At 38.5% G+C, this 27523-nt stretch overlaps 3 protein-coding genes across 4 annotated transcripts; 2 read left to right on the top strand and 1 right to left on the bottom strand.

Annotated features, from left to right (window-relative positions):
• Positions 1–1658: 1658 nt before the first annotated feature.
• On the top strand, positions 1659–8779 carry LOC130097193 (cortexin-2). The gene is made up of 3 exons (XM_056263952.1): positions 1659–1743; positions 6229–6528; positions 7274–8779. Exon 3 carries the CDS (start codon positions 7358–7360, stop codon positions 7589–7591), a length of 234 nt encoding a protein of 77 aa, XP_056119927.1. The 5' UTR covers positions 1659–1743; positions 6229–6528; positions 7274–7357; the 3' UTR covers positions 7592–8779.
• Positions 8780–10934: 2155 nt separating this feature from the next.
• tmem79b (transmembrane protein 79b) lies at positions 10935–14536 on the top strand. Of its 2 annotated transcripts, none has more exons than XM_056263954.1 (5): positions 10935–11046; positions 12178–12807; positions 13378–13572; positions 13663–13885; positions 14162–14536. In XM_056263954.1, exons 2-5 carry the CDS (start codon positions 12204–12206, stop codon positions 14355–14357), a joined length of 1218 nt encoding a protein of 405 aa, XP_056119929.1. In that variant the 5' UTR covers positions 10935–11046; positions 12178–12203; the 3' UTR covers positions 14358–14536. The 2 variants fall into 2 exon arrangements, with proteins under 2 accessions (XP_056119929.1, XP_056119928.1); XM_056263953.1 differs by having other exon boundaries at positions 10936–11046; positions 12193–12807.
• Positions 14537–18489: 3953 nt separating this feature from the next.
• Positions 18490–26442, bottom strand: cct3 (chaperonin containing TCP1, subunit 3 (gamma)). The gene is made up of 14 exons (XM_056263955.1): positions 26311–26442; positions 25665–25726; positions 25523–25573; positions 25353–25415; positions 25166–25262; positions 24782–24899; positions 24440–24626; positions 21062–21211; positions 20837–20969; positions 20664–20745; positions 19864–20044; positions 19337–19582; positions 19083–19214; positions 18490–18905 (listed from the first exon to the last, which is right to left on the bottom strand). The coding sequence occupies exons 1-14, from the start codon at positions 26336–26338 to the stop codon at positions 18807–18809; spliced, it is 1629 nt and encodes a 542-aa protein (XP_056119930.1). The 5' UTR covers positions 26339–26442; the 3' UTR covers positions 18490–18806.
• Between the last annotated feature and the right edge of the window lie 1081 nt (positions 26443–27523).

Genomic DNA, 27523 nt, shown 5'->3' on the forward strand with positions numbered 1-27523 from the left:
GACTCAGAACCACAATCTTCCACAAGTATCATTTCTTTCCTCTTTTTTTTTTTCAATTAAATCACTTGTCTCAAAACGGAGGCCAGAAAAAATGGCCTGAGGGTCATTGCAGTCAGTGCGAGAGCGTGGAGATGATTTCCCCATCTCTCCGACTGCCGCTTTCTTTCTCGCTTTCCTCTTTCAAAAGATTTTACTCTGATGAAATGAAGCTAAAATATTTCAAAGTGGCTTGCACACTTTTGTTCAGCTAGAGCCACATTTGAGTTCTCCTCTATAAACACATCATTTATCCAACACTTTGATGGTGAGGGGGACGTGTTTAGGACAGTTGATTGCAATGTACACGAGTATCAGGCATCAGAGAGATTTGAGCTTGAAACATTTGGAAAAGAAGCAATTATTTTGTCTTTCATCACCCTTTTGAGAGGAAATCCGTCAAAGGTCACTGCAGGCGTTGTCACACATGGACGTTTGGCTGTGGTTGTGGCTAAAAAGACAAAGAGATATGGAAAACAAGAAGAAGCAACCACAAAAATATTGTGTGCATTAGAGCAATAAAAACGATATATGTAGGTCATTAAATGCAACACATTATGGTGTTAAATGTTCCTTTCTTCTGTTTTCATTTTAGCATTCCACATTGAATGCCTCACACCTCATTAATTCAGCACTCTCAGCTGAATAATAACGATCGATAAGATCATTAATCTTTGGAATATATGATCAAATATCTGCGAGCTACCCACGCTTTTCTGCCATTTGCATTCATATTAGTATAAATGGGAATGAATCAGTCAAATGTTTCATTACTGCAATATTTCTGCTGAGGATGTTCAGCAGTAGTGTCTCGCTGTGTTCTAAAACAAAGGGGCTTAAGAGAGAGAAAGCAAAGATTGAAAGCTTACTGGTTTTATTTCGTTTTTAACTGGGTGGATGAGAGGATGTTGATTAGTGCTTACTTGTTTAAGTCTTAGTAGTAGTAGTAGACCCCTTTCTCACCCTTAACTGAATGGTTATTTTGTGTTTGTTGTTACCATAAAGTCAAAAACCTAGTTAAGTGCAACCTTGGTTAATTAAATAAATACAGCCTACTACATATTGTTTTTGTGATATAAACTATATGCTTCACATAAAATCTGAGTCTGTTTCAAAGGTTTGTGTTTTCGTGTAGTTGTTTTCCTTTTGTCTGGCACAAAAGTATTCCAGAGATAGAGAGCGCCATCTACAGATCTACTTTTTATAAAGGAGAAAAGAACCCAAAGGCGGTTCCCTGCTGCCACCCAGCGGTCAGAAATGGTAAAGTCATGTAATGTTCTCCATACTTCATTATAAAGTGTCTTATTTTTGGATTTGACACATTAATCTGGTTGTATCAGACCTCTGGTGACCAGTTTCCACGCCATATGTTACCAGCATGAATGAATCTTACAGATTGATTCATAAAAATTAAGGTAGAAGATGGTTAAAATTAATTTACTTACATTAATAGCCTACTACGTTCCACACAGCCAAACATGTAGGATATTGTTTAGATGTTCTCTAGCTGTTTCCCTAGGAGGAAACCAGATGTTCCGAGTTCAGGTGCAGTGGACTACAACGGACATCTGGTAGGTGGCGCTATTTCAACATATTTAGACGAGAATACCGAGCTTTGAGATGGCCATTATTTGACTGGAAATTCTCTGACTGAAGTTTATGTCTAAACATGTAAAACAAGATATGATTTGAAGACGCAAATCTCAGGTAGGCGATTAAAGATTATTACTCAAAGTTGATTTGTGTTATTACAGTCGCCAGGACAAATTTCTAAATATTCTCAACTCAGGTCTATTTTTTTTTTTTATTCTTCATGCAGTTCTCCTAACCAACTTTCAACTTGGCGCAGCTGTTAATTTCTCATTCATAGTGCACTACAGTTTTTTAAATGGCTTACAAACTAAAGTGGTAGGCTACTCGAGGCCTGGTGAAACCATGTAGCCTGCAGTCTAATCTTGAGACCAAACCTGCAAAACAGCACATTATCTGCAATTGTAAGACAAACTTTTGCAAAACGCTAAACACTATCTACATTAGACACATTATTAAAATAACAGCTCTTGTGTTTCATTTTGAAAACACTACCAGTTACTGTAAATGCCACAATCATTTCCCCAGTACCTACACCCGATTAGCATACATAAATCGATCACAAATCAAAACTCAATGTTTTCAGAAAGAAAAAAAAATATTTTTACCCTCTTGGATTTCTGTTTACTAAAGTGTAAATATACCTAATTTGATCACAACAAATACATTTTTCACCCTTGCATTTCTGTTTATTTTGTAAATACTGAAAATGCATGTCATGTCAAGTCACCTTTATTTATATAGCGCTTTACAATACAGACTGTTTCAAAGCAGCTTCACAATAGTAGTAACATATTCAAATTCTGCTGATACTATATTGTCATTATACATCTCAAGTCAGTTCAGTGTTGATTCAGGCTATGTATATTTGTATGTCTGAGCACTATGACAAACTCCTGTACACTCTACTGCATTGTTAATATGCAAAAGACACAGTGTTTTACATTTTTCATATCCGTGTGTATTTTGGCGTGTATATGGCTAATCATTTGATGTTTGTGTGCAGAGTTACTACACAAAAACATTTTTTTAGAGTTAAAATAGTTAGTGTTTGCTTTTGCAAGAGATGTGTGACGTTTTGCATGTTTTGAGCGTGTTTAGTGATTTTGTCTGTAGAATTTTGAAAAAATTAACCATTGTTTCAGAAATTGTGTGTAAGCAATTCTAAAACTACCAAAACACTTCATACGTGTCTCAAATCAACTCATTCTTCCATAACACTAGCAAAGGTTTTCACCCAACAAACACACTTTGTCACTCATAAAACAACAACCTAAAAAAAACACTAACAACAGGCTGCATTATACAATGTTTTCTTTTGTAAAAAAAAAAATATATATATATAAATCTTTACAAATCAGGAATGACACTCACTACTGCTTTATTCACGGCAGAATGTAACATGGTCCATGTTTACAACAGTACAAAATTATTCCTAAGTTTTTCCCCTTTTGAATGGTTGGTGATGAAATTGAAAGACTACAGTGACACTTGTGTAGGTGTTCAGTTACATCTTTGTTTTGATAGTATTTCATTTTTTAGATTCAGAATACATTTCAATATGGTATTACTAGAAATGTTGCAAATTTCTCATAATTTCTTTTTCTTATTCATTTTTGTGTTGTGTTAGGTTTTGAACTGAAGTTTAACAGTTTTGAAAAGAGAGTGTAAACAAATGTGCCTGTATAGTACATAAAGTTTTGGTGGTGTTTGTGTCTTAGTGAGAAAAGAATTCATGTAAATTGAAAAAATTGAAAAGGCAATGATAAATGATCCACAGTTTAGCTCACATAGACTGCTGTTGTGATCACTGTGTGGAGAGTTTTGAAAAAGTGACCTAAGTATTGAGAAATGTGTCCTAGCCATATAATAAATTGCCCATCTGAGAATAAAACAATTATATCTATAACCGATAAACTAAATATAGCATATGCTGTGTGTTTTAGATAGGTTATAGGACAGATTTTGTATGTGGAAAAAAAAAAAGGTCTGTGAAATTACACTGTAAAAATTGTAGCCTACGGTAAAAAAAAACCGCCGGCTGTGGTTGATTTTGACGTAAAAAAAATACAGTAGCAACATTTTAGTTTTTACTGATTTTATTTAAATTTGCAGTTTAAAAAAAAACATTTCATTAACTGATAATGTTATCCAACCCATTGAAGTACTAATAGCCATAACAACCACCAAAAACAGGGAGTGATGAGAAAGTCACATGATGAATTCATCACAAATACTAAACACCATCATGGAAACAAAAATTACACTAAAGTAATGTAATAAACATCAATTTAACAACATTAGATGTAACATAAAACCCTAATAACTGATAAGAAAAAAATAAGAAGAAACAGTTATTTAGACGAAAACACATTAAAATTAAAGTGTCACGCAGGGAATTCTGGGAATGTCAATTTACGTTTTTTAACTGTAAATTATAATGACTTGGGGGTTTTTTTCACCTCCAAAAACTCAGTATTTTACTGTAAAATTACATTAAATGTAAGGTTAGATATATTACAGTTAACTATAGTTATTCATAATAAATAGTCTTTTCAATATGCTTAACTAATATTGCCAAATTACAATTCACATATTGATCCCCCCCTCCCCCCATAATATTCACAGTGATCAAACTGTGTGTGTATTTATGATGTTCATCATCAGAATCATCTGTATCATTTTCATATAGCATTCAGATTATGGTCCTCTGATGCCTCTACAGATTGTAAATAATACATACTTATATATTTGGCAGAATCATAGTCATCATAGAAATGCATATGAATAATTATCTTCATAATAATAACACCAATAATAGTCCTACCCTATCTTCCTCTAGTGGTTTACACACTATGTATTCCTTCACAAACACTGCCTATTATTTAAAGGTGCCCTAGAATGTGAAATTGAATTTATCTTGGCATAGTTAAATAACAAGAGTTCAGTACATGGACATGACATACAGTGAGTCTCAAACACCATTGTTTTCTCCTTCTTACTTAAATCTCGTTTTTGAAAAACACCCCTGAAAAATAGGCGAATCTCCACATAACACCGACTGTGACGCAACAGTCGGGATCATTAATATGTACGACTCCAAGAATTTGCATATGCCAGCCCATGTTCAATGCCAGGCGGAACTGCGCAGCCGAAGCATAGCAGTTGCTCAGTGTGGATGTACACATGAACACAAAAGTATTTTTTAGTTCACTCATCCGAGCCTCTGAAGAAACAATGGCTTAATTTTATTTTCTCTGGAAATTTCCAAACATTTCACCGACGACTGTTTCCTCAACTTGGGCCAATACAGAGCTGGCCTCGGATCGAGCTACCAAGCAACACTTTCTGATGTGTAATTGTTCAAGTTCAGACAGGTAATCTTTCTCAGGTAATCTTAGCCAGTGACTAAAATATCAACTTCACATCGTTTCTTTTAGTAGGATGAAAAAAAACTTATTTAAATTGTTTGTAGCGATCAAAGAACAATCTTTCCACAGCGCGAGTTTATCTGGACACTTGACAAACTCGTTATGATATCAATGACGCACGTTACACTGCACAACGAAGCTCTTACTGTATTTACATGATCGTGTTTGCATTGGGGAAAGCATTAGAGAGAGTGCAGAAACTGCATTGCAATGATAAGATCTTCATGATAAGATCTTCATGCTCGCGATCAAGTGATCTGCTTGCTCAATGCTCAGTCATCACGGCAACATTGTATGTGATGGGACTGATCTAAATACTTTAAAAACATCTCACGATTCGTTAATCTCGATAGCTGTAATAGTAAAAACGTATAATAGCTGTAGTAAAATTATTCGAGAGAGTTTCACATGTAATACATAGCTATTTCATATGCAAGCATGTCAGCCAATCACAGCAGAGGCCGGTTACACACAGCAGACACGCCCCTTCAAACAGAGCGTTCAAATCTGAGGCTAAAATCAGGGTAGGAAAAATGCCTTTTATTTCTAAATTATGACTATTTTTGATCTAAAAAAACATACTAACATTATAAGGGCAACCCAGGAAACATTATAAAATAATATAAAAAACCTTTCTAGGGCACCTTTAAGATTATTTGTCCATCTCACATGCATCCAAAACATTGTGTGTTTTTAAAATCCTGATTCACTATGATGGAGAAGCCTCCCTTGCACCATTCAGGGCTGGATATTATCCAGACTTCACAGTTATTTCTCCACGGCCATCAATCACACAATAAATAAATCAGTCAGTCAACTGATCTATCAGTAATGTTTAAATATATCCAGTTAATAGACCTCGTACAGACTGTGCTTCTACTGACAGTGCACTGAAGATGTGGAGACTGAGTGTATATACACACAGACATATCAAATGACAGCAGCGTGTCTGAAAGCACGACATTCCCCATTTAAGCTGATTGGCTGACATTCGCGAGCAGCTTGTAGTAAAGACCGTATTAAAATTTGTTAATCCTGCAAAGTTAAAAGTGGCCACTATTTTTAGCCGCTGTCGTTATCACACATCAGTCGGTCTGTATTAAATCCTCCGCCTTCACAGAAACACACGTTTACACTGCGCTTTGGCTGGATCACACTTGTCTCTCACCAGCTCAGCTTTACTGAACACACTTGGAGGGATTGCTATGGCAACTGGTTGCTATGGGTGATGTGACACCACTACATGCTCATCTTGGCGAGGGAAAGAGGGAGTTGGACCACAGAGGAGAGGAATGGAAGCGGAGAGCCGCGGATTTTATTTTGATTGCTGAACAAATCGACGAGCTTGGTTGAAAAAGTTGTGACAGCCTTCTGTCTCTGGGCGGACAGCCGTGATGGAAGACGTCTCTCTCCCTGCTTATTTCGGGTCTCCATCACCCTCCCACTGATGAATCCTCTTCAGTAACAACAGGTGAGTAACTAAGGCTTCCATTACATCCACAGCCCTGTGTGTGAGTGTGTGTACAGACGTCACCAGTTCAACTGTCAGAGCGGTGAGAATGCAATTTAGCCCATTTTAAGGAGGGATCGATTAGATGTTTACATGGAAATCTGATAAATAAAATCATAAATGGAGACGTGTTAGTGTCGGGCACTTTGAACCACAGGTACCCAATGCTCATGCGGTTGGATTTTGAACAACACATTGCCATATGATGCGTGCGACTGTTCAAGAGAAACCTTCACGTTTGGGGAAATTGAGCCAGGCTTTACAGGGAGTGCCAGGGCTGATCGTGAGCGCTGGCATCAAAGAAGTGAACCATTAAAGGGTCAGCGACTACCACAGAAACCGAGAATGAATCAGGGGGCATGACAAAAACCCAGTCAGAAACCGATTCGATCACCTTAAGATGAGAGAGATAATTCACTCAAGGCTGAATCATTTCACTGATGTGCATTAGTAATGTGAGCTGGAGGATTTAATGCTTTTAAAACATGTACACAGTAATCTTACATAACGTAGTGGTTGTATATGCCTTTAAACGGGAGGCCTGCGCTGGCTGTGAAATTGTTGTCGGGAATTCTCAAAAATGTTGTTAGGTCTTCAAACTGAACGTATGTGAAACTAATGTAATATTGTTGACATTTCATGTTTAAAAATGTATTTTCTTGTTGTTAACGGAGCAATTTTTCCTAATCGTCTTGTGTGTTTCCAGAATGGCTCTAAACAGGAACCTGTTGATCACGAATGTGGCGAAAATGGCCGCGTGCCCCTGACCCGTGCCGAGGAACTGGAGAGGATGGCCGAGCATCTCCACAGCAGCACGCTGTCTGCGTCTGGGGCCACCCAGCCCATCCCTTTCCTCACGCTGGAACAGAAGGCTGCCTTCGTCTTCGTCCTCCTCCTCTTCATCTTTCTGGGGCTGCTGATCGTGCGCTGCTTCCGAATCCTTCTGGATCCGTACAGTAGCATGCCGAGTTCCACATGGACAGACTATATGGAAAAAGACACGTTCGACTACCGCATTGCCTGAGCTGCTAGCCAGATTTCAGGCTAGGAGACATGCGATGATTACCTCACACGCACACACTCACACACACACACACACACGCCGACACACACAACCACCAACCCACCTCCTCCACCTCAGAGCCGACTGTACCCCTCAAGTGTTGTTGTTTCGTGATGGTGGTTTTGTGTACTTGTGGGTCTGGATTTTCCATTTGAAAACTGCACTTAAACCCACTTTCATGTCTCATGCGTTCTGACAGGGTTTTTTCAACTCATAGCTTCCACCACTGATGTCACGTTCAGCATGGCTGAAAAGTCTAAGCGATGAATCTTTTATGTTTAAAACCAGCCGAATAGCTTTATTACAGACAAACAATACGGTTAATTATTTTCTATGTCCAAAGAAAGACAAATTAACAATTCCGAAATTGGAAAATGAAAAAGTAGGTTAATCCATTTCTCAATGACTCATTCCACACTTATCATAAAACCACAGTGCATTGGTTCCAGGATGATTACATTCTCTGAGCTCTTCGGTTTGGGACTCTTGAGCTTTGCGCCTTATAAATCCGCGTGTTTACAGAACAGCCAGAGAAACTTGCCCTGCTGTTATTCAGCTAAATGTCAATCAATGTACTGACCTACCAGCCTCTGTGGGCAAATTGAATGTTTGATTTGCCAGGTCCTTTCCCCGCCTCTCTCTACAGTGTTCTTAATAGGAGGAGTCAGATTTCCTATCTGTTGTTCTTCAGTATTTGCTGATGTTGAAATGGACTGTTCTATCAAACGTTTGTTTGCCGTTCTGCCCGGGCTATCAGCGCAGTGTTATTTTTCCTTCTCAAAGTCTGGTTCACCTGTGATTTGCTTGACTTACATGTTCAATAGAAATGAAGCTGAAATAAACAGGTGCGATATGTGTCTTGCGTGCAGAGGAGGTCAATATTGCCATTTAGGTGCAACTTAGCTATTGCTTTCGAGTCAGTATTGCAGCGGTGTTATTTCTCCATGACACCAACCTGCTGTTCTCACGATGCACATTGTGTCTTAGCTGAGTGGCGTGTACAATATATTTGAGCCTTTAAAATGCAGAGAGATGCTGGTGACTTTATTCAAACTGAAAATGTGCCATGTAGTTTACAAGTGGCTTTTGCATTTTAATGTGCTTTTATATTTGTTTCCAAATAAAAAAAAAAGATATGTTTACATCTCACCTAGTGAGTGTCTTAATACATAAAACAACATTAAAATGGAAATGAAACGTGCGTATGACAGGGATGTTTATTCATACTTTTAAATTCCAATTCAGCTGCTGAATTTGAATTGAGGTGTCGGAAAAAGTTTTAAAAACCTTGAAATTCGAAGGTTTATAGACCTTACGGATTGATAAATTTTAAATGTCACCTATAGAATTTTAGTTTTAGTTTATACTCTGCCTGTCCAAAAAAAAGTCGCTGTTTGGACTTTTTCAAAGTGCTCGACCCTTGCATTGTCGATGCAAGATTTTGATCAAAAATTACATCACAACATTAACATTGCAACATTTATTTTCATCAAGAGGTGCATCAGTTTTTGGTCAAGATCCAATCTTGGATACATACTTTCAGTGAAGTCTGGACTCTTCAATGAAAAATGATTCTTCATGCTCCGTCCCAACCATTCTTTCACAATTTTGAGCCTGATCAATCTTTACATTGTAATCCTGGAATATGGCCATGATGTCACTTCCTACATGGTTGTTTAAGAAATGAAAAGCTACACACTCCATTAATTAGGGTTAGAAGAACTGTTGCCAAACATATAACATGCTAGAAACATAATAATCACTACACTAATTATCCAATCATAGACTCTTAAGCATTTGCCTTATTTAAATCCAAACAGCAACTTTTTATTTGGCCGGGCACTGTACATTTCATCATATTTAAAAATGTTACTTTTGTGGGTGAGGTGGAAAAACACTTCATTGTCCAGAATGTTTTTACAATTTTCAACTAATTCATGTAATTCTTTCATGTAAGCATTATTCATAAAATCTAGTTCCAATTCAAATGCCTGATCAGATGGCAGGGGACACTCATCCCTTCACTCGGACTCTTTTTGGTCCAAAAACATTTTCTCCTGTTGAGAAAGACATCAGATGAACCTCCAGAACAGCATGCAAACAGCCTTAACCCCTTCATTAGCATTATGCTAACAGCTGGCACACATGCTGACAGCAACTTTCACAGGAGGGAGTGTGCAGCCAGAAAACTTCTCAAAGTCATCTGTCTTCATCTTCTCATGCCACCATGTACAGATGTGCTTTCACTCAACCTCAGGAAAGCAGTGACGGCTCCATTTTACAGCGCCACATCCCACAGGGGCTCTTTGAGCTCAGAACAGCGTATGTGGTGCAAAATGAATCAGGCCTATTGTAGAGGGAAAGGTAATGAGACATGTAATGTAGCGAGAGGAGTGCTACTTCATCAAGCATGTTGTGCTATTTACAGTCATGGCTTTCACTGACATTATGTTCTCATTGCAACGTTGTAACGGTGCAGAACTGAATCAATCTTGTGCTATATTGTTCAGCCTCATTTGTTTTTGAAGAATCATAATTTAGATTTACATTTATGTTCTCGACACTTGCCAAAAGATTTCCAATGTCTTTGGTATTGTATAGAATTGTTGTGACATGTTGTTTAGCTTGTAGATGAAAGCAAACACATTGACTACTGCGACAAAGCTGTGATGTACCAATATTATGATAGTAGCCTACCTAAAGAGTGACCTGTTAAATTTATTTTTAAATAAATTATCAGCCTAAAAGTCTCCATCACCTTCCTAATTTGATTCTCTAGATGAACTTTAAAGGAAATACTCTTATGAATTAATGTAGTCTTACAAAAACACCAAATATATATTTTTGAAAAAATAAAACAAACTGGCTTAAACCAGTTTAAGGTGGTTATAGCCTCCCAACCTGACAGAGCTGATTAAGGCTGGTCTGTTTTGAAGGTTTTAGAGGGGTTTGGGGGCACTTTTCAGCCAGGAGACCAGCTTAAACCTGCAAAGACAAACAAGCAACCTTAAACTGGTTTTAGTAGGAAATGTATGTCTATGTTTTTGGTTAAAGTTTGTTAAAGGGGCAGACTCTTAAAGGGGAAGTTTGTCAGTCAAGTTCTTAAAGTGTCAACGGTATTGTTGCACTGAGCCTCTTTTCTTTTTCACAAACATAAACTCATTAAGTGAAGCCCTGCTGATAAATGTGTACACACACATACATACATATCACATTATGTAGTATGTGTAAAGAAAAGAGGCTCGTAGTGCAACAACACCGATGACACTTTAAGAACCTGACTGACAAACTTCCCCTTTAAGAGTCTTTCCCTTTAACAAACTTCACCTGGACACACCTGAACTTCCACTTCGGGAGATTCATTTCAATAGGCGAAAACCAATCCTGAAAGCAAAATAACCTGCGCTGAAATTTGGGTGAGCACATTAGAAAGTTTTTCTTCACGTGATAAATGTTCCACAAGCCTTGTCGCTCTAGCGCTTTTCAATGTTTCGACTGTTTTGACATGCCGTAGCCTACGATTTAAACTCATTTTGGCCTGATTTTGGAATCTTCTTCTTCTCGTTATTAAAATAAGGCTTTTTGGACACTATGAAGATCATATGTGTCCTGTAGACAATACTAGCCTGAGAATAAGTGTTGTCGTTTAGAGTTATTATGTGGTTCTTCTGAACTCGCTCTGTTTATGCGCTCATGTGTCCATGTTGTTTTGAGGCCTCGCTCAATTTCTCTGTTTTTCGTCTACGAACTAGTCGGGCTAATACGTAGTGACACTACTTATTATGGCTAAAATGTCGCAGGTCCTAATTTCCTTCTAAATAACTAAAATTCCACTGTCTTAATAGTTTAGGGAACTCAACTTCCTTTTACGACTTTTATAGCCTATGTATAGTCTTAGAAAAAAAACTTGACTGGTATGTGCTTTACTTTACAATCTTGAGATGAAACAATGGCACTGACATGTTTTATGATTTGTCTTTCTTTCAGTTAAGACAGCCCAAAAATGCATTTTATTCTGGGAAGTAGCTTAAAGGGATAGTTGACCCAAATAATTTACTCACCCTCAAGCTGTTCCAAACCTGTATGAATTTATTTCTTTTGCTGAACACAAAAGAAGATATTTTGAAGAATATGGGTAACTAAACAGTTGAGGGGCCCCATTGACTTCTATAGTATGGGGAAAAAACATACTATGGATGCCAATGGGGCCCATCACCTGTTTGGTTACCAATATTCTTCAAAATATCTTCTTTTGGGTTAAGCAGAATAAAGAAATTCATACAGGTCCAGGTTAAACTAGTATTTATCAGGGCCATGATTCTGAAAAGCATCATGAGCTAAGGTATACCGGAGACACACTTAACGACTAGCTGATTGGTTAAGTTATTGCTCTTCTTTACTGTAGTATGAATACATTTAATAATTTATTCTTCCAATAATTCATTACATATTGATTCCTGTAGAAGCTGACCTTTCAGAAAATTTAAACATCTTACAAAATTACTCAGACAGGCTGTTCCCAGCTTCTCCATTTCTTTCACTGTCAGAATTTCTGTATTCAGAGCCAGGGACAATGGACACGGGCCCTCCTGGACCAGCAGCGGTGCCCCAAACCCCTGAATGGGTAGCAGATGTGGACAAGCTAACAAAGAATGTGAAGAACAATGAGGAGGAGGAAGAGGAAATGATCAAGTCTGCAAATATGGAACCCAGTACCCTACAGTGGCCTGAGAATAAACCCGGACCACAGATTCTGCCAGTCCAGGATGGAGAGAGCGTAAGCGTGAGATCAGATTGCATCTCGCTCCGGGGTGGAGTGAGCCGGACTGAGAGCGAAAGAGAGGAGTTTGGGATGGGAGAGAAGAGGAAGACAGGTGAGGAATGGAGAGAAATGGAGACAGGAAAAGAGAGCATTTCTGACTTTGAGCTGAGAAACGGAGTGAAAAGCACCTGTTCAGAGATAGAGGTGGAGGAGATGAACATGATGCCAGAGAACGCAGCCCGAGTCTTCAGCCCCAGCATCACCATCCTGCGCTCCACCAGCCAGCAGGAGGCTGCAGACCGCTGGAGAGATGCTGAAGAAGAGAGAAGCGTCTTCCTCGGGACACATGAGACACATGGAACACCAATAGAAGGCTATTACCACGACTGGCCAGTCACAACCAAATCACGCTGCTGTAAGTTAAATCATAAATCACCAACATGGCGCTAGCAACGGCAAGGTCATAGGTTCAATTCCCAAGAATGCATGAACTGGTAAAATGTATACCTTGAATATTATTCATTCTTAAAAATAAAGGCTCTTTATTAGCATTGATTGTTCCATGTGAACCGTAAACATCCATGGAACCTTTCTGTTGCACAAAAGCTTCTTTATAGTGGAAAAAAAAGGTTTCTTTAGATTATTAAAATGTTCTTCACACTAAGAAGAAAATGGTTATTATAAGACCTGTTCAATGAAAGGCTCTTTATGGAACCAGAAATGGTTCTTCTATATCTGCGAAAACCCCATTTTAGAACTTTTTAATTTGTTATTTTGAGTGTTGAATGAAGTGTAAAAAAGGGTATAACCAATGTAATTTTTACATTTACATAATTATTATTTTGTTCTGTGAAATTCTGCCAAAATTTTGTCAATGTGACCGTACCTTCACACAAAACAGCAGAAAGGACCAATGTTGTGATCCGCACAGCTCTGACTGAACTGCAACAATACTTTGTAAGGTCTAATTTTTTCTTCCTCCCAGGTAATTTTGGTGGATCTAATCGTGATGCTCTTAAACTGGGTGCGTCCATGTTCACTTCAGCTTTGATCTTCCCCTTGTTGGTGTGGGGCGGGTACGTCTTCCTGCCCTTTGATGCCCCTCTGCTTGACAGTGCGCCCTTACGGCTGGTCTACACACTGCGCTGCTCTGTTTTTGCAGTCATACCAATTGTCCTTGGTAAGCAGGAAGCACCCAGACTGTTGTGACTATTGAAATGACGCGACATTGATAGATAGTGTATCTTTGTTTTGAAACTGTTGTTCTTAGGTATGTTGGTACTAGGTGTGTCTCGTCTGTGGTATCGCTCATTGAAGCCACGGTTTGAGGGGGAGAGAGAAGTTAAGCAGGTGGAAGTTCACCAGCGCTATGTGGAGGATTCCATCTCCCTCTTCCTCCTTTACTTCCTCCAACTGGCTGTCATGGCTGCTTACCTGAAACAGGATCTCCTGAAACTAATTCCTCTTCTCACCATCGTCTTTGCCTTTGGCAGGTACAGAATCCCATTTTAAACGTACAGGACCTAATCTCTGATTTAGAAAAGGCCGCAAACACTTGCTCAGACATTTCTCATATCTAGTGATTGATTGGCAATGACTAATTCACTTTTTTCACTTTTTGTCATGTTTATGTTAAAGTTTTTTCCCCCCAATCTTAGTTTATTTATAGGTTTCAGTTAGAATTTCAATCCCAGATATTCAATGTGTATTAACACTTATTTGTATTATATTTTTAAGTGTGATTGTGTGTGTCTTTGTGCATATCACAGGTTGCTGTACTGGGTCGCAGCCGCATGTGGCAGCAGTTTCAGAGGAGTCGGCTTTGGGTTCTCGTTTCTACCCATGGTGGTTATGCTGGTGGCCAACCTCTACTTCATCTTCCTCTCCGAATCCGCAGGCTCCATCTTCGCCCCAGACATCCCAGAGACACCTGTTCCTCAAACCAAACAGAGGTTCTGGGGCTAAACAAGCCACACCTCTGCTACTGCCAAATGAAAGACTAGATCTCTTTAGGCTTAGAGCCAACTTAAATTGGACATTTGTGTCTGAGAATGTTTAATCCAACTGTGATTTCATTTTCCACTCTTGTTCTTTGCTTTCCTGACTACTTCTATACCATGACCAGGTGGGTCAAAATAGCCAGAACTCCAGTCAAAGGAGAGAGAGAGAGAGAGGAAGGGGGGAATGTATTTTTTTCTAGAACTAACTTATAAATAGAAGTTGTGTAGTGAAACTTTAAATACTAAACTGCAAATTAAAATGAACTACCTTTAGTACAGCCAAACATGAACAAAGCAAATGTAGAATATGCTTCTTCCCCAACCGAAAGCTCCATGGTTGAAACTCATCTATTTTAAGATGTGAATGTCAACAAGAAGTTAACAAAATTCTAAATATTTATTCCACAAGCATGTATTTTTTAAATTTGGTTAGGCATTGTTTGTTTATTCAAGTCTAAAATATTGTGTGGTGTGTGAAGTTAGTGGCCTGCCCAAACTTGTATTTTCCCACAGCTCCTTAATCTCTCTTTGCTAATTTAAGGGCAATGTGATGTTTACTTTGTGTAAAGTGTAGACATACATTTTTTACAGATTTGTAAAAAATATATATATAATAATAATGTATAGAAAGCTATAACTTTAGTTATCACAGAAAAGAGCTTGTAATTAAATCAAAGCTGCAAGGATATAAGAAACCTGTTTAGAGCAAATGAATGTATAATGCTGGAATTAATTCCTGTTTGGTATTTTTTCATAAACACATTTTTTTTAAAGAATCAATCTTGACTCTCATTTCTGTGAATGACTTTTTGTTAATAAAGTAAATGCAAAAACGCAGTTCAGTGTTTGCGACGATGGTCGTCTCTAACCTGTTCAACAAGTCCTAGTACAATTTTTGTCGGAGGGCAAAAAGTATTTCCTACTACTTGTTGTCATTTGACAGCTCGAGTACATGGAAAGTTGACGGCAGACCACCAGCACTTTAATAATAATATATTCATATCACACTGTATAAGTCTGAGTCAGAATGTCATCTCAAGGCCGAAGGAAACACAGAAGCGCTTGTCTGTTTCGGATGAGGGAGAACTGCCCGTTTAGAAAGCTGAAGAGAAACGTGTGCAGTGGTAAGAAGATCGATGACAGAACTTGATTTAATGACTATTAATTAATTCATACAAGCAATTAAAACCCATAACATGTATAAATAATAACCTGTTGAAAAAAATATAATTAAAATGTGCTTTTGAAGAGAAAAGTTGTGGTTTGGCATATGCGAGACATTTATCGTAGCCTAACAGTCTGCTTTTGCCCTCGGCCTCGACTATAGTTTTGACCCTTGGGTGCCTTTGTTTTGTTGAATTACGAGTAATATTATCTTTTCATTGTGCCAGCTGCCTGTCGGAAGTTGTAAATTAAGTTATGTAATAGCACTTGTTTTACACAGACTGCAGGAGCACGCTCGTGCCCGCTGGAGGCCACTGGAGAACATGTGAACCCCCGTCTCAGGTAGGATCCTCCGTTTCAAACTGCGGGATCAACCGAGCCGTCGAAGTCAAGACCTTCTCTAGACCCCCACAGTCTGCTTCCCATCTGCACGAAGAGTTCTTAGGTCAGCGTGAATGTAACTAGTGCAGTTTCTAATCTTTGAATACATTCAGTGTAGATACCTCTATATTGTCCAATGTTATTGCATTTGTTGATAAAATGTCCCTTTTCTCAGAACTAACAGCCTTTCTGTGCAATTCTTTTTAAGACTTTGAACTGATCCCAAATGTGATTTTTAGTGGATCTTTAAAGTGTGATTCTACAGCAGCCAAAAAGCACTGTTATTGTTATGCATGGTAAATTATTATTAAAGCTATTGTTCCCCCACTATCTGAACAGCCATGGACATAGATATGGATCCACCAACAGGTTTGAGTTACACAATATCAGACGATCTGGGACCTTCCAACATTAGCCTTATTAACCAGCAACGGCACCTGTCCTCCAACAATACGATAATGGGTAAGAGAAGCAGACCGTGGCTCTGGCAGTGATGTAAAGTGATCACCATATGCCTGATACATATTTTGTAAAGGATCATTTTTTTATACTTATCCTTTTTCTCTGTCAGATCTAGACAGCAAAGTGGACCCAGAGACAGGAGAGCGAGCCCAGGGGTGACGTCCTCATCCCTCTCTCCTGATCATAAATCTGTGTCATGCTGTCGTTTGGTGTGAATGCTGAATTGCAACCCATGACTGATAGTAAATTTGAATGTATTGTGTCTCTAGGCAAGCACTGCAGACAGATTCAATACTTGTGGTGATAATGACAGATCAGGTCTGAGTTCCATACAGTGACACAAATACTTAATAACATGCAACCAGACTTGCAGAATAACTGATCTTCATGGCATTTATGGGTGCTTTTCCCTTCTGGATGATTTGAAGTTAAGTGAATCTGAACACTTTCATTGGACTCAAGTGTTGTCTGTTTCTTTATCAGTGCATCATAATGACAGTAAAAACTAGTACAATATATTTTAAGGGTTATGATTTAGAATGAACTATAATTTATTCACCGGTTACACTTATTTTCGATGGTCCACTTTAAACATTCTACTAACTATAAATAACTTTTCAACTACATGTCAACTAACTCTGAGTATTAGTAGACTGTTAGGTTAGGGTTCGTAGAATAAGTTGGTTACTTATAGTTAGTAGAATGTCTTGTGGACCATCAAAATGTAAACTATTCAACTGTACTATTTCAATGTTGTTGTTTTTTATTGTACATTATTTTACAGCCACAGTCACTAACATGTTGTAAATGCTGTGTTTAATGTCTGGTGAATGAATGGAGGCATATAGCGCTTTCATATGTATTACTGTACACCCAAAGCGCTATACAATCTTATCAGGGGATCTCTCCTCGACTTTGTTCATTGATAGTTCATGATACCTAATACATGTTATTGAATTGAACTTAAAGCTGCAGTCCGCAATTTTTCCTCTGTCGCCATCTCTGTTCGAAATCTGCAATTGCAGTTATTCACGGAATTGTCAACTTTACGTGAGTTGTGCCTCGACACTAGCCTGGTTAAAACCAGACCATTCTCAGTTGTAACTGAGTTATGGTCTGGCAAAGCGTCATAGAAAAATCATTTCCAGAGGGGCGTCACCAAAGGACGTCGCGGATAGACCTAAACCCAATCAGAGCGATGGAGATGACGTATGCAGAGCGTCGGAAAAACATCTCTGAGTGTTGTTCTTTGCTCGGTTTTTAACTAAAAGGAAACGTTCAAATCGCTTAAAACAGACGCGATAGCTGATTCGAACAAGTGATGTTCGACGGCGGCATCCATCTTTGTAATGTAGGCTACAAAATTTGCTTCAAAATCCCAGCGCAGTCGTCATCGTGTAAAGCCCGCCCCAACGTTTCTGATTGGTGCCGCGATTTCGGCGGATTGGAAATGAGCTTGAATGAGCTCTTTGCCAGACTCACTTTCAGAGCAAATCTAAATTTGCCGGAAGTTGTCTGGGTTTTCCCAGGCTACCTCGTGGATGAATCCAATGTTTTGAGGAGAATGTGTGTGATAAGTTTAATTATATCAAGTGCAGTGAGAAAAGGCTATAAATCTCCAACATCCTCATACGCAATATAGCCTACTAGCCGAGACTCCTCTATGTGTGGATGTCTTTGCGTCATCCCGCGGAAATCCACCAGTACCACTGGAATTAAAAAACATTATTACAAGCTTACCGTTTTGAATCGAGCTGAGGCAAGCAGAGAGTTTTGAACACTGGCTGGTTATGTATTTGCTCAAACTTATTTTGGATATTTTTTTTACCCAAAAAAGCTACGGACTTGCAGCTTTAAGTGTTGCATTTGAGAAAATGGGAACTGAACTTTGATGCATGTAAAAAAAGATTGTCAAATAAATCCTAAAATACTGCGGTTTTGTTTGGAAAGGTTGCAGCTTTCTTGATTTTTTTTTTAATCACCCTACAAATCATGGAATCTTGGTTAACTACCAAGGTGTTATAAATACCTTAATTTGTGTACAATTTGTAGGGGTTTCAGCACAAAGCAAAAAAATTCAAAACAACATGTTTAGATTTTGAAATTTATCACCGGTAGGAAATACAAAGTAACAATACAGGCAAAGTGAAGCACAGAGATACTAGCACAAACATCCTAAACCAATCCAGAGTTGTTTCTTTTGCCAAAGGAAAACAAAAAAAACAAACGAGGTGAGAAGAGCTTCTGGCCTAATGACGCAACAGTGCAAATGGCTTTCTGATGAGAACATTGTGTTGGAGAATGGTGCTTTGCACAGATAAATGCTTGTGTATATATGCTCTTCATTTGCTGCGTTACTGTCCTTTCTGTACTCTGGTTCCTTCATCCTCTGTATCACCTGTTCCCTCTACTCCTGGCCCTCCATCGGTGCTCCACCCATCTGGTTATCTCCCTTCTTCTTGTGACCAGAAACGATGTCATCAATGCGCAGTAACAGGATGGCAGTCTAAATGAAAAGAAGAAAAAGAGAAAATTTGTTAACAGTCCTATAAGAAAACCTTGAGCGAGTTTAAATCAGTGTATCTGTAGAGTTTTTAAAATCAAAGTTGAGGCTTTTTAAGACCTGCACAATTTTTTTTTATTAATTAAAAAAATAATTCAAATTAATTAATTGTGTCTTTACCTCCACTGCAGTTTTGTAGGTCTGGGCTTTAACTGCCAGTGGTTCGCAGATCCCCAGCTGCTCCATATCAGCAAGAGTTCCTGTCTCTCCATTGACACCCCATGAGGTGTTGCCCTCCTGAGTGTGCTTGGCCTGAAAAAGAGTCCGAAACAGAGACCACTTAAACGGCAATTGAGTGTCAGTGACTCAGGAGAGGCAGTAACGTGCTGAGAGAAAAATAAAAGAATCTAAATGCGCTTTTTGAATCAACGTACCCTAAGGGAAGTGAGCACACGTATTGCTGATGCTCCACAGTTCTGGATGAGTGTGCGTGGGATGACCTCCAGGGCATGAGCCACAGCACGGTACGGCCACTGCTCCACACCAGTCAGCGCTCGAGAACGCTCCATCAGCTGATGGGACACATCCATCTCCACTGCTCCACCCCCTGGCAACAGATGCGGGTCCAACAGGACGTTACGACAGACCTGCATGGCATCCTGTAGGTTGCGCTCCACTTCCTGAGAAAGCAGAGAAAGATCATCAGTCAAACGGTGACAAGTCAATTAACCTGTGCAAAATCACCTGGGACCAGAGAACTCAGGCTGAGCTGATCAAATATTCAACAAATGGCCTGTTGAAATATCTTAGCACCTCTTCCTGAGGGCTGCTCTGACTATAGAGACCTTTGTTAGACTCTTTATTCTCGCATTCTCATTAATCTTCCTCTGAGCGTTGCACTGCCATGAATCTTTAACAATAGCCCCAGACTCTTTAGTACCCTCTTCCTGTCGTTTCTTACCGCTAAGATCTCCTTGCTGGCTCCTCTGAGCAGAATGGTGCAGGCTTTGGGGTCTTTACACTCTGTCACAAAGGTGAAATACTCATCGCCGATCTTCTTCACTTCAAACAGGCCAGCTCCCGTACCCACATCCTCTTCACGGAGCTCGTCCGTTCTGCTGGCAATACGCGCACCACATGCTCTGAGACAGACAAGCAGAGGTAGAGTCACACTTTTGACCAATACATTCATAACTTTTCCAGTAGTTTCTGATTACTGGTTCAGGGTTTTCAGTCATTTTGATTACGAACCATCAGTTGTATCTATTTAAATTGTTTTGGGTACTTTAGATAAAGATAAATAAGTCAAATAAAACAAACAGATGAAAAACTTGAAAATCAAAAACGTTGCCATGGCAACTAATTGAAATAAGTTTAAGTTGAAGAACTAAAATAAAAGCTATATTTATTGTTTTATAATATAAAACAAAAATGACAAAGGCACACTAGACCAAACAAATTTAACCAATTTTAGTTTAACAACTAAAAATGAAAACTGAAAAAAATATATAATATATATATAAAATATATATATATATATATATATATATATACACATACAATTTTTAAAAGTAGTGAATTATTCTCAATGATAGATTTTTACATTTTAAATTTCCAGGTTTTCCCATGACCTTGGAAACCTTAGAACAAAAAAAAACTGTTCACTTTTTGCATGCAAGTTCGGCAAAATAAACCACCATTTATGTAATGAACTACAGAAGAAAAATGAAAATATATTGACAAAAGCAGATATTTCTGCACCTTGCAATACGGTTGTTGTCCGTCTTTCTGACACGACGGATCGCAGTGATGTTTGCTTTCACCAGATAGTGCTGAGCCAGATCTAGAGAAATGACAAAGAAATGAATTTAATCCACATGTGATCTGAATGGACCACCATCCCTTCTCATAAACACATGACTGCTCATATGTACCAGAGATGCCCTTCTCAGTGAAGATCAGGTCAGGTTTGAGACGAATGATGTCTTCACAGATCTGCTGGATGTACTCTTCCTCCATCTGCAGGATGCGGGAAAAGTCTTCCTCACGAGTAATCTCAATATCAGTCTGAGGGGGGAAAGAAAGGGTCAAAGGTTAAGCTTTTACTAAATATGTAAATATAATCAATAGGGGATTTATGAATTTAGACAAAACCTCACCTGACTCTCACCCTTCTTGTACTCCAGAGAGCAGTCCAGCAGAACTATTCTGGGGTTCTTAATCAGTCTTCGCATACGAGGATGAGTTACATCCTTGTTTACCATTACCCCCTTCAGCACACATGAGTCCTCAATGAAGCCACCAGGCACCTATACACACACAAAAAGTGCATTTAGGTAAACAGACGCCACATAACATTTAAACGATCAGTTTAAAGTCAAGGTAAATTGCCATTTGTAAACCATTACAAAAAAGGCTTAATTTTATCCATTATCCATCTATTGGTCTTTTATTTTTTTGGCTATTGGCTATAAATTAAACCATCAAAATGTGAGGAAAATATTTTATATTAATAATAATAAATTGAGAGGTCTAATCCAAATTAGGGGTGTAAAATAAATCAGACAGTTCATCACGATACGATATCGATTCTCTCAGCCAGCGATACAATATTTGCAGATACCAGAAAATTCTGCGATACGATTAGATTAGGGGCTATATCGATTGATTTATTAATATTTAGATATTATGTGCAAAGTTTACATAACCGGTTTTAACATTTTTATTAACTCACAAATGCAACCAAAATATATAATATGAACGTTTAATTAAACTCTTTGAAAATTGCACACCCTCTCCCATTTGGGACATTTACAATAGAAGAGTTAATTTGCAAAAACAGAGAACTATCAATCAAACTGCAGCTGGGTTGTAGTGTTGCTTTCATCAACGAAAATTATGACTAAATATCGTCGTCAACGAACCTTTATCCCGTGACAACACAACAAGGCTCCTTGTCGGTTTCTGCTGTAAAGCATGAACTTGCGATGCCTTGACAGTGGACAATACCGGCTTTTGCGACAAAATGTGTTTAGGGTTCAGTCAATCTTGTCAGGCGTCTATTTCAGATGAGGAGATTAACTTTACAAAGACACACCAGCAGACAGTATGGTGATTAAACGGAAATCAGAGATTCTTAGACGGATGTTACATAAGGATGTGGAGAGTGTCAAAATAAAGTACATAGCCTTATATCAATACTTTTACGTGTGGCATCTATGCATCGATCAAACGTCTAACGATACGATGCATCGATCCATATCGTTGTATTGTGACACCCCTTATCCAAATCCAAGTCTTTTGAAGAGACATGATGGGTTTATATGATGAACAGATTTACAACGACGCACATACTGTAGTAAACACAGACATTCAAATGCTTGCGTGATGCGCAAATACAACACAAGCGCGAGTAAACGCAGAATTACAATTTATGGAGGAACGAACCATTTACAGTTTGGGAATAGTCATTTTGACACGCTTTCTTGCGTTAGAACTGTGATTAATTGCATTGATCACCTGAAGCACACAAGCTGCCGGAAAGTCACTCCTCAAAGTGAAAGCGCAAACATGATTTAAATCACCATATCACAATTAGTTTTAGTAGTACGATTATTCAAAGCGTTTTAGATGGTTTATTCTTATATGTATAGGGCATTAAAAGTAGGATAGTCTGTGAGTGCGCGGCTTCTGTGTAAGAGATCCAACGAATGAAAGCGCAAGTACTGTGTGAAAAAAATTAAAGTTTACAGAGTTTTAGTGACATTATATATAGTAGTTTAATGTAGTAAAGTATAATAATGCAATGGGAGAATATTTGTGTTATTCAAATTTAAAAGAAATTCGCTTAAAATACTGCGATAGTATCGTGAGTTCAGTATCGTGATTTTAGTATCCAATAGTGACATGAGTATCTTTACACCCCAGTGAAGATGTCAATTTTCCTAGGCCCGACATCTCTTTTGGCCACTACTGAATATAGCTGCGTTTCCACCGCAGGAACTTTCCCCAGGAACTAGGAACTTTGGGGTGGTACTCTGTGTTTTGACTAGGGATGCACGATATAGGATTTTGGCCGATATTCGATATGCCGATATTTTCAAACTAATTTTGCCCGATGCCGATACCGATAACGATATATTTTTATTTATTTTTAAGTGCAAAAAAAGCTTATTAAAGCTTCTATTAATGTTCTCAGTCAAGAGCAGTGAGTGATTTCCTCTGTGTTTTGTTGTTTTATTAACATTAACGGGATAGTTCTCCCAAAAATTTAAATTGTCATCATTTACTCTCTCAAGTTTCTTTCTTCTGTTGAAATTATAAAAGTTATTTGGAAGAATGTGGCTAACCAAACAGTTGCTGTACTCCAGTGACTTCCATAGTATATTTAAGCACAAGAAAGAAATGAATACAGGTTTGAAACAACATTAGATAGACAGAATTTTTATTTCTGGGTGCAGTATCTCTTTAAAGACAAGCGGCAGAATATTATTACTGTCTCTTTAAGAACTGCACGCGAGTAACGCGACGCGTCTAATATACACGCATTTGACAAGCAGATTTTCTCTGTTTGCTTTCACTTTAGACATAACCAACTTTGTTTATGTAAACCTTGTGTGTATTTGACAGTATCAGCGCAATAAGACTCGAAAGATTAGTCCAGTATGCAGGCGCTGTGACGGCTTTAGTTCCTGTGAGCGTCGCGTGGCACGCGCTCAGAAAAGCGGATGTTAGAACAGCGCATCAGCACGTGAATGACATGTTTAACCAGCAAGACTTTGACGCACATGCAAACAATGAACTTTTGTGAATTGCAGTGTCCCGTGAGTGTAACTCTACCTCTGCGTTTACATGTGATGTGAATGTACGTCGCGTTGTACAGTATGTTGAGATGAAGGCGCCAGTATTGAACTGATAGAATGCACGATACTATGATTTTTCTTCAAAAGCAGATCGTGGAGACATTTTAATCGTCCACGAACAAAAACCGTGAGACGCACACCCCTAGTTGGAAGTTTAAGTTGCTGGCCGATGATGGTCATTTTAAGCTTTTATCGGCCGATACCGATGTTGTCCCGATATCATCGTGCATCCCTAGTTTTGACCGCAGGAACCAGGGTCTAAATGAAGTTCCAGGTAAACAATTTCCCCCTCAGAAAGTCCCTGCTTGCAAGGTAGTTCTTATTCAAAGTTCAGGAACTTCTGGGGGTGGGACTTGGGCGCTGAACATGCTGATTGGTTGAGTTCATGCTGCATTTTGATTGGTCGACTCCACGGAGCATTTTATTTCAACCACCATTTTTTTTTAAATCTGTTACGGTGCGTGCAGTCCTACGTCACCGGACTAATTTTCCTAATCTACACGGTACTTTAGACCGCAGTGGAAACGCAAAAAAGCAGCAGGTCTGGGGGGGAAAAATTGTTCTGGATAATTTCGGTGGAAACGGGGCATATGATGCATTTAAATTTCATGTAGGCTTTAAAATAAGAGAAGTAAACAACAGGAAAATTTGAAAATTCTCTCAGCTATGTCCTACCTTCTCGACTTTGGCATATTTCTTAATGTCGATCTCCTTGCGTCCGTTTTCCTCCAGCTCAACGGTACGGACAGCATCCAGAGCGATGTTACAGGCCAAGGTGGACCAGCGACTGAGCGCTTTTGTATTGATAGCGGAGTTTATTATCTTCAACATCATGTCACGATTATTGACATCTACTGGGGTGCTGTGAAAGAGGAGGTTGTAGAGAAACTATCAGACTCCAGAACATATCATCCAACCACAACCAATCATCCACCTTACCAATCCACTGATAAACTCGGCTGCTTAATGATTGAGAGCTCATAAAGACAATTAAACTAGTTGTGTGTGTGTGATTACCTGATGTCTTTGAGAATGTTCAACATGTCATCCAGAGCCTGTCTGTATGCACTGATCACCACGGTAGGATGCATCTGCTGTTCCAGAAACTGCTCAGCCACAGACAACATCTCACCCGCTGTACACAGAATGTTACGTTAGGATTTGAGCATGTCAAATGATTTTAAAAACTAACAATTTATGTTAACTATTTTCTTGTTTTTTGAACATTATTTATATAATAATTATATGATTATCAATAATAAGTTGTTTTAATATTACTAAATTAGAAAAATAATTATTCAAGTAAACATTAAAACCAAATCCTAATTCTTTCTGTATCTTTACATGGTTACACAGACTCTGTCTGTACTGACACACAGTGAGAACACAGATGACCCTCACCCAGAATAATTACAGAGGTGGTCCCATCTCCAACCTCCTCATCTTGTGTGCGGCTAATCTCAATCATGGACTTGGCAGCAGGGTGCTGGACCTGGATCTAAATGCCACAGAGTGAACATTAGATTAATATTTATTCAACACAAAACATGCATCTTAGTTGACAAATCAGAGTTCATGGAGTGATCACCTCTCTCAGAATGGCATTGCCATCATTGGTCATGACAATACCACCCATGGGATCCAGCAGCATCTGCACACAGAGAACAAAACGTTTCCTCAAACATAGAGCAATATCAGATCTCACATCTCACAATGCACTACTAACATATAAATGTGGACTTAACATTAGAAACACACCTTCATCATAGCCCTTGGTCCCAGACATGTCCTGATGACATCAGCTATGGTCTGAAAAGGGAAGATGAAGCAGCAGGTAAGTGGTTTTGTTCAATTTGACGTCAGCAAGTTGTTGCAAAAATAGAAGAAAAAAAAGACCCACTTTAGCCGCAGTGATGTTTCCTATCTGGACCTTCCGTCCAGATTCCCTCTTTGTGTTCTGACCTGTTATGAACAGAAACAGAGCCAGTCTGCATTAACTCAGCATCTTAATATTTTATTCATTAAGAACAAATGAAAAGCACACACTCCTCTAACATCTAAAATCTCTTTTCGAACACAAAAACAATACCTGACCCATTCTAACTGAGAAAATATCAATAATGCTATCAGTCAAAACATGAAGTGGGTGCAGCTCTGGTCAGCACACACTGCGCCGTTAGCCTGCTGCTAGCTTATTCATTACTTTGAAACGTCCGTTAGACAGAACCTACTGCCGGGTAGATTTAGCAAATAACTGCGAATAACAGCGTTCGTTTTAATATTGACTGTGTAACTTCTTGTGCAATGTCTTAAATAACATTTCTATTAATAAGCAATGTTAGCTATGAGGCTAACACAATGACTAATCTGAACACTGACATGAGCTTGTCAGACACGCGAGGCCCCCGTGCCACACTAGTTAGCTTAGCATTCTAGCACTGCCGCATGAATAAAACTCTTATTCGAACTCTTATCGAGTCCAGCGACGGGTCATAATAAAGCTACAATTGCACATTTGCAGAGGGAATGATGGGGGAAGCACTTACTAAGCACGAGAACCGGTCTGCCCATCATGTTTGCGGCGTGGTTTAGATCACCGGTACCGGACAACGCACACAACGGTAAGAGGAGAGGATGCACGAGGCGTGGCTGGGGATTCAGCCACAAAGTGGACCAATAAGCAAACGAGACGCTTTTGGCATACACCTATCTCCACCAATCAAAGAGAGCTCCCCAATGCTTGTAGGCGGGTCTAAACTGGAACAGAACTGAAAAGTTCTCGAAAGAATCCTGAGAACAGTCAAGATGAATAATTCCTAGCTAAAAATTAAACTTGCGAATTAAAAGAACAATTTAATTTTAAAATCAAAAATCTACATTTAGTTAAATAATTATACTATTTTATGATATCCAAAATAGTTTTTATTAAAACAAATCGCAGGTGTATATTTCAAAATGTATGCTATGACGTCTACTCTACACAAAAAATGTAAGTCATTTTAATGGGGGAAAAATGCAAAAAAAAATATTACAGTAAACACTATTAAATGGTTAACCAAGCTAGAGGTGATTTAACCTCCAATTATTATAAGGTAACATTAAAAATAAACGAATGCACTGAAAAATAGACTAATACATTTGATTTTACTTTTAATATAGTGATAAATTGTTTAAGTAAAAGTATTACCTTTTATTGATTAACAAAAGAAAATATATTTAACAAGACAATATTTTTAAATTGTTAAAATTACATTTTATATTAAACTGTTTTTGGATCACAAAAAGCTCATCTTGCTGTGTAACCTTTAGAACAGTAGGCCTAATATAAAAGATAACAAAAATATGCTACAATACACAGTGTCTTGTCCATTTCTTTATTGTGTCTGCAAACACAAAACACTCCCCTTTGTGATTACATAAACAGTCCAAGAAATAAATGTCAAACTTCTAAAAGATTACTAGCCTGGGAACAGTTGTTAACATCTCATGTCCTCACATGTGTGGATAGAGGATGCGATCCAAAATGAGCCCTTACAGAAGTTTCATTTGATAAGACAGACATGAGGAGGTAGTACAGGCACCCCAACTCTTTTCAGTCTGTTATTTCACAGTAGTCAACTGCTTACAGAATTTCTAACATCCAATAGACTTGAAACAAAGTTTTATAGTAATATCTGGACTATGAAGAGATTGTGTAATTAAAGTACCAACACAGTAACATTTCAACATTTTGTAAACTAAACAAGCCAGCAGTGAGCA

The sequence above is a fragment of the Rhinichthys klamathensis genome, unplaced genomic scaffold (assembly GCF_029890125.1).
Source record: "Rhinichthys klamathensis goyatoka isolate OS25496 unplaced genomic scaffold, OSU_Roscu_1.1 h1tg000211l_1, whole genome shotgun sequence".
Taxonomy (NCBI): domain Eukaryota; kingdom Metazoa; phylum Chordata; class Actinopteri; order Cypriniformes; family Leuciscidae; genus Rhinichthys; species Rhinichthys klamathensis.

Coding starts and splice junctions, on each gene's coding strand:
- tmem79b (XM_056263954.1), top strand. CDS start 12,204: ATGGACACGGGCCCTCCTGGACCAGCAGCGGTGCCCCAAACCCCTGAA. Junction 12,808..13,377: donor CACAACCAAATCACGCTGCT/GTAAGTTAAATC, acceptor TCTTCCTCCCAG/GTAATTTTGGTGGATCTAAT. Junction 13,573..13,662: donor AGTCATACCAATTGTCCTTG/GTAAGCAGGAAG, acceptor TGTTGTTCTTAG/GTATGTTGGTACTAGGTGTG.
- LOC130097193 (XM_056263952.1), top strand. CDS start 7,358: ATGGCCGAGCATCTCCACAGCAGCACGCTGTCTGCGTCTGGGGCCACC.
- cct3 (XM_056263955.1), bottom strand. CDS start 26,338: ATGATGGGCAGACCGGTTCTCGTGCTTA. Junction 24,900..25,165: donor CACCTCTGTAATTATTCTGG/GTGAGGGTCATC, acceptor TTCTGTGTACAG/CGGGTGAGATGTTGTCTGTG. Junction 19,583..19,863: donor CCAGCAAGGAGATCTTAGCG/GTAAGAAACGAC, acceptor CTGCTTTCTCAG/GAAGTGGAGCGCAACCTACA.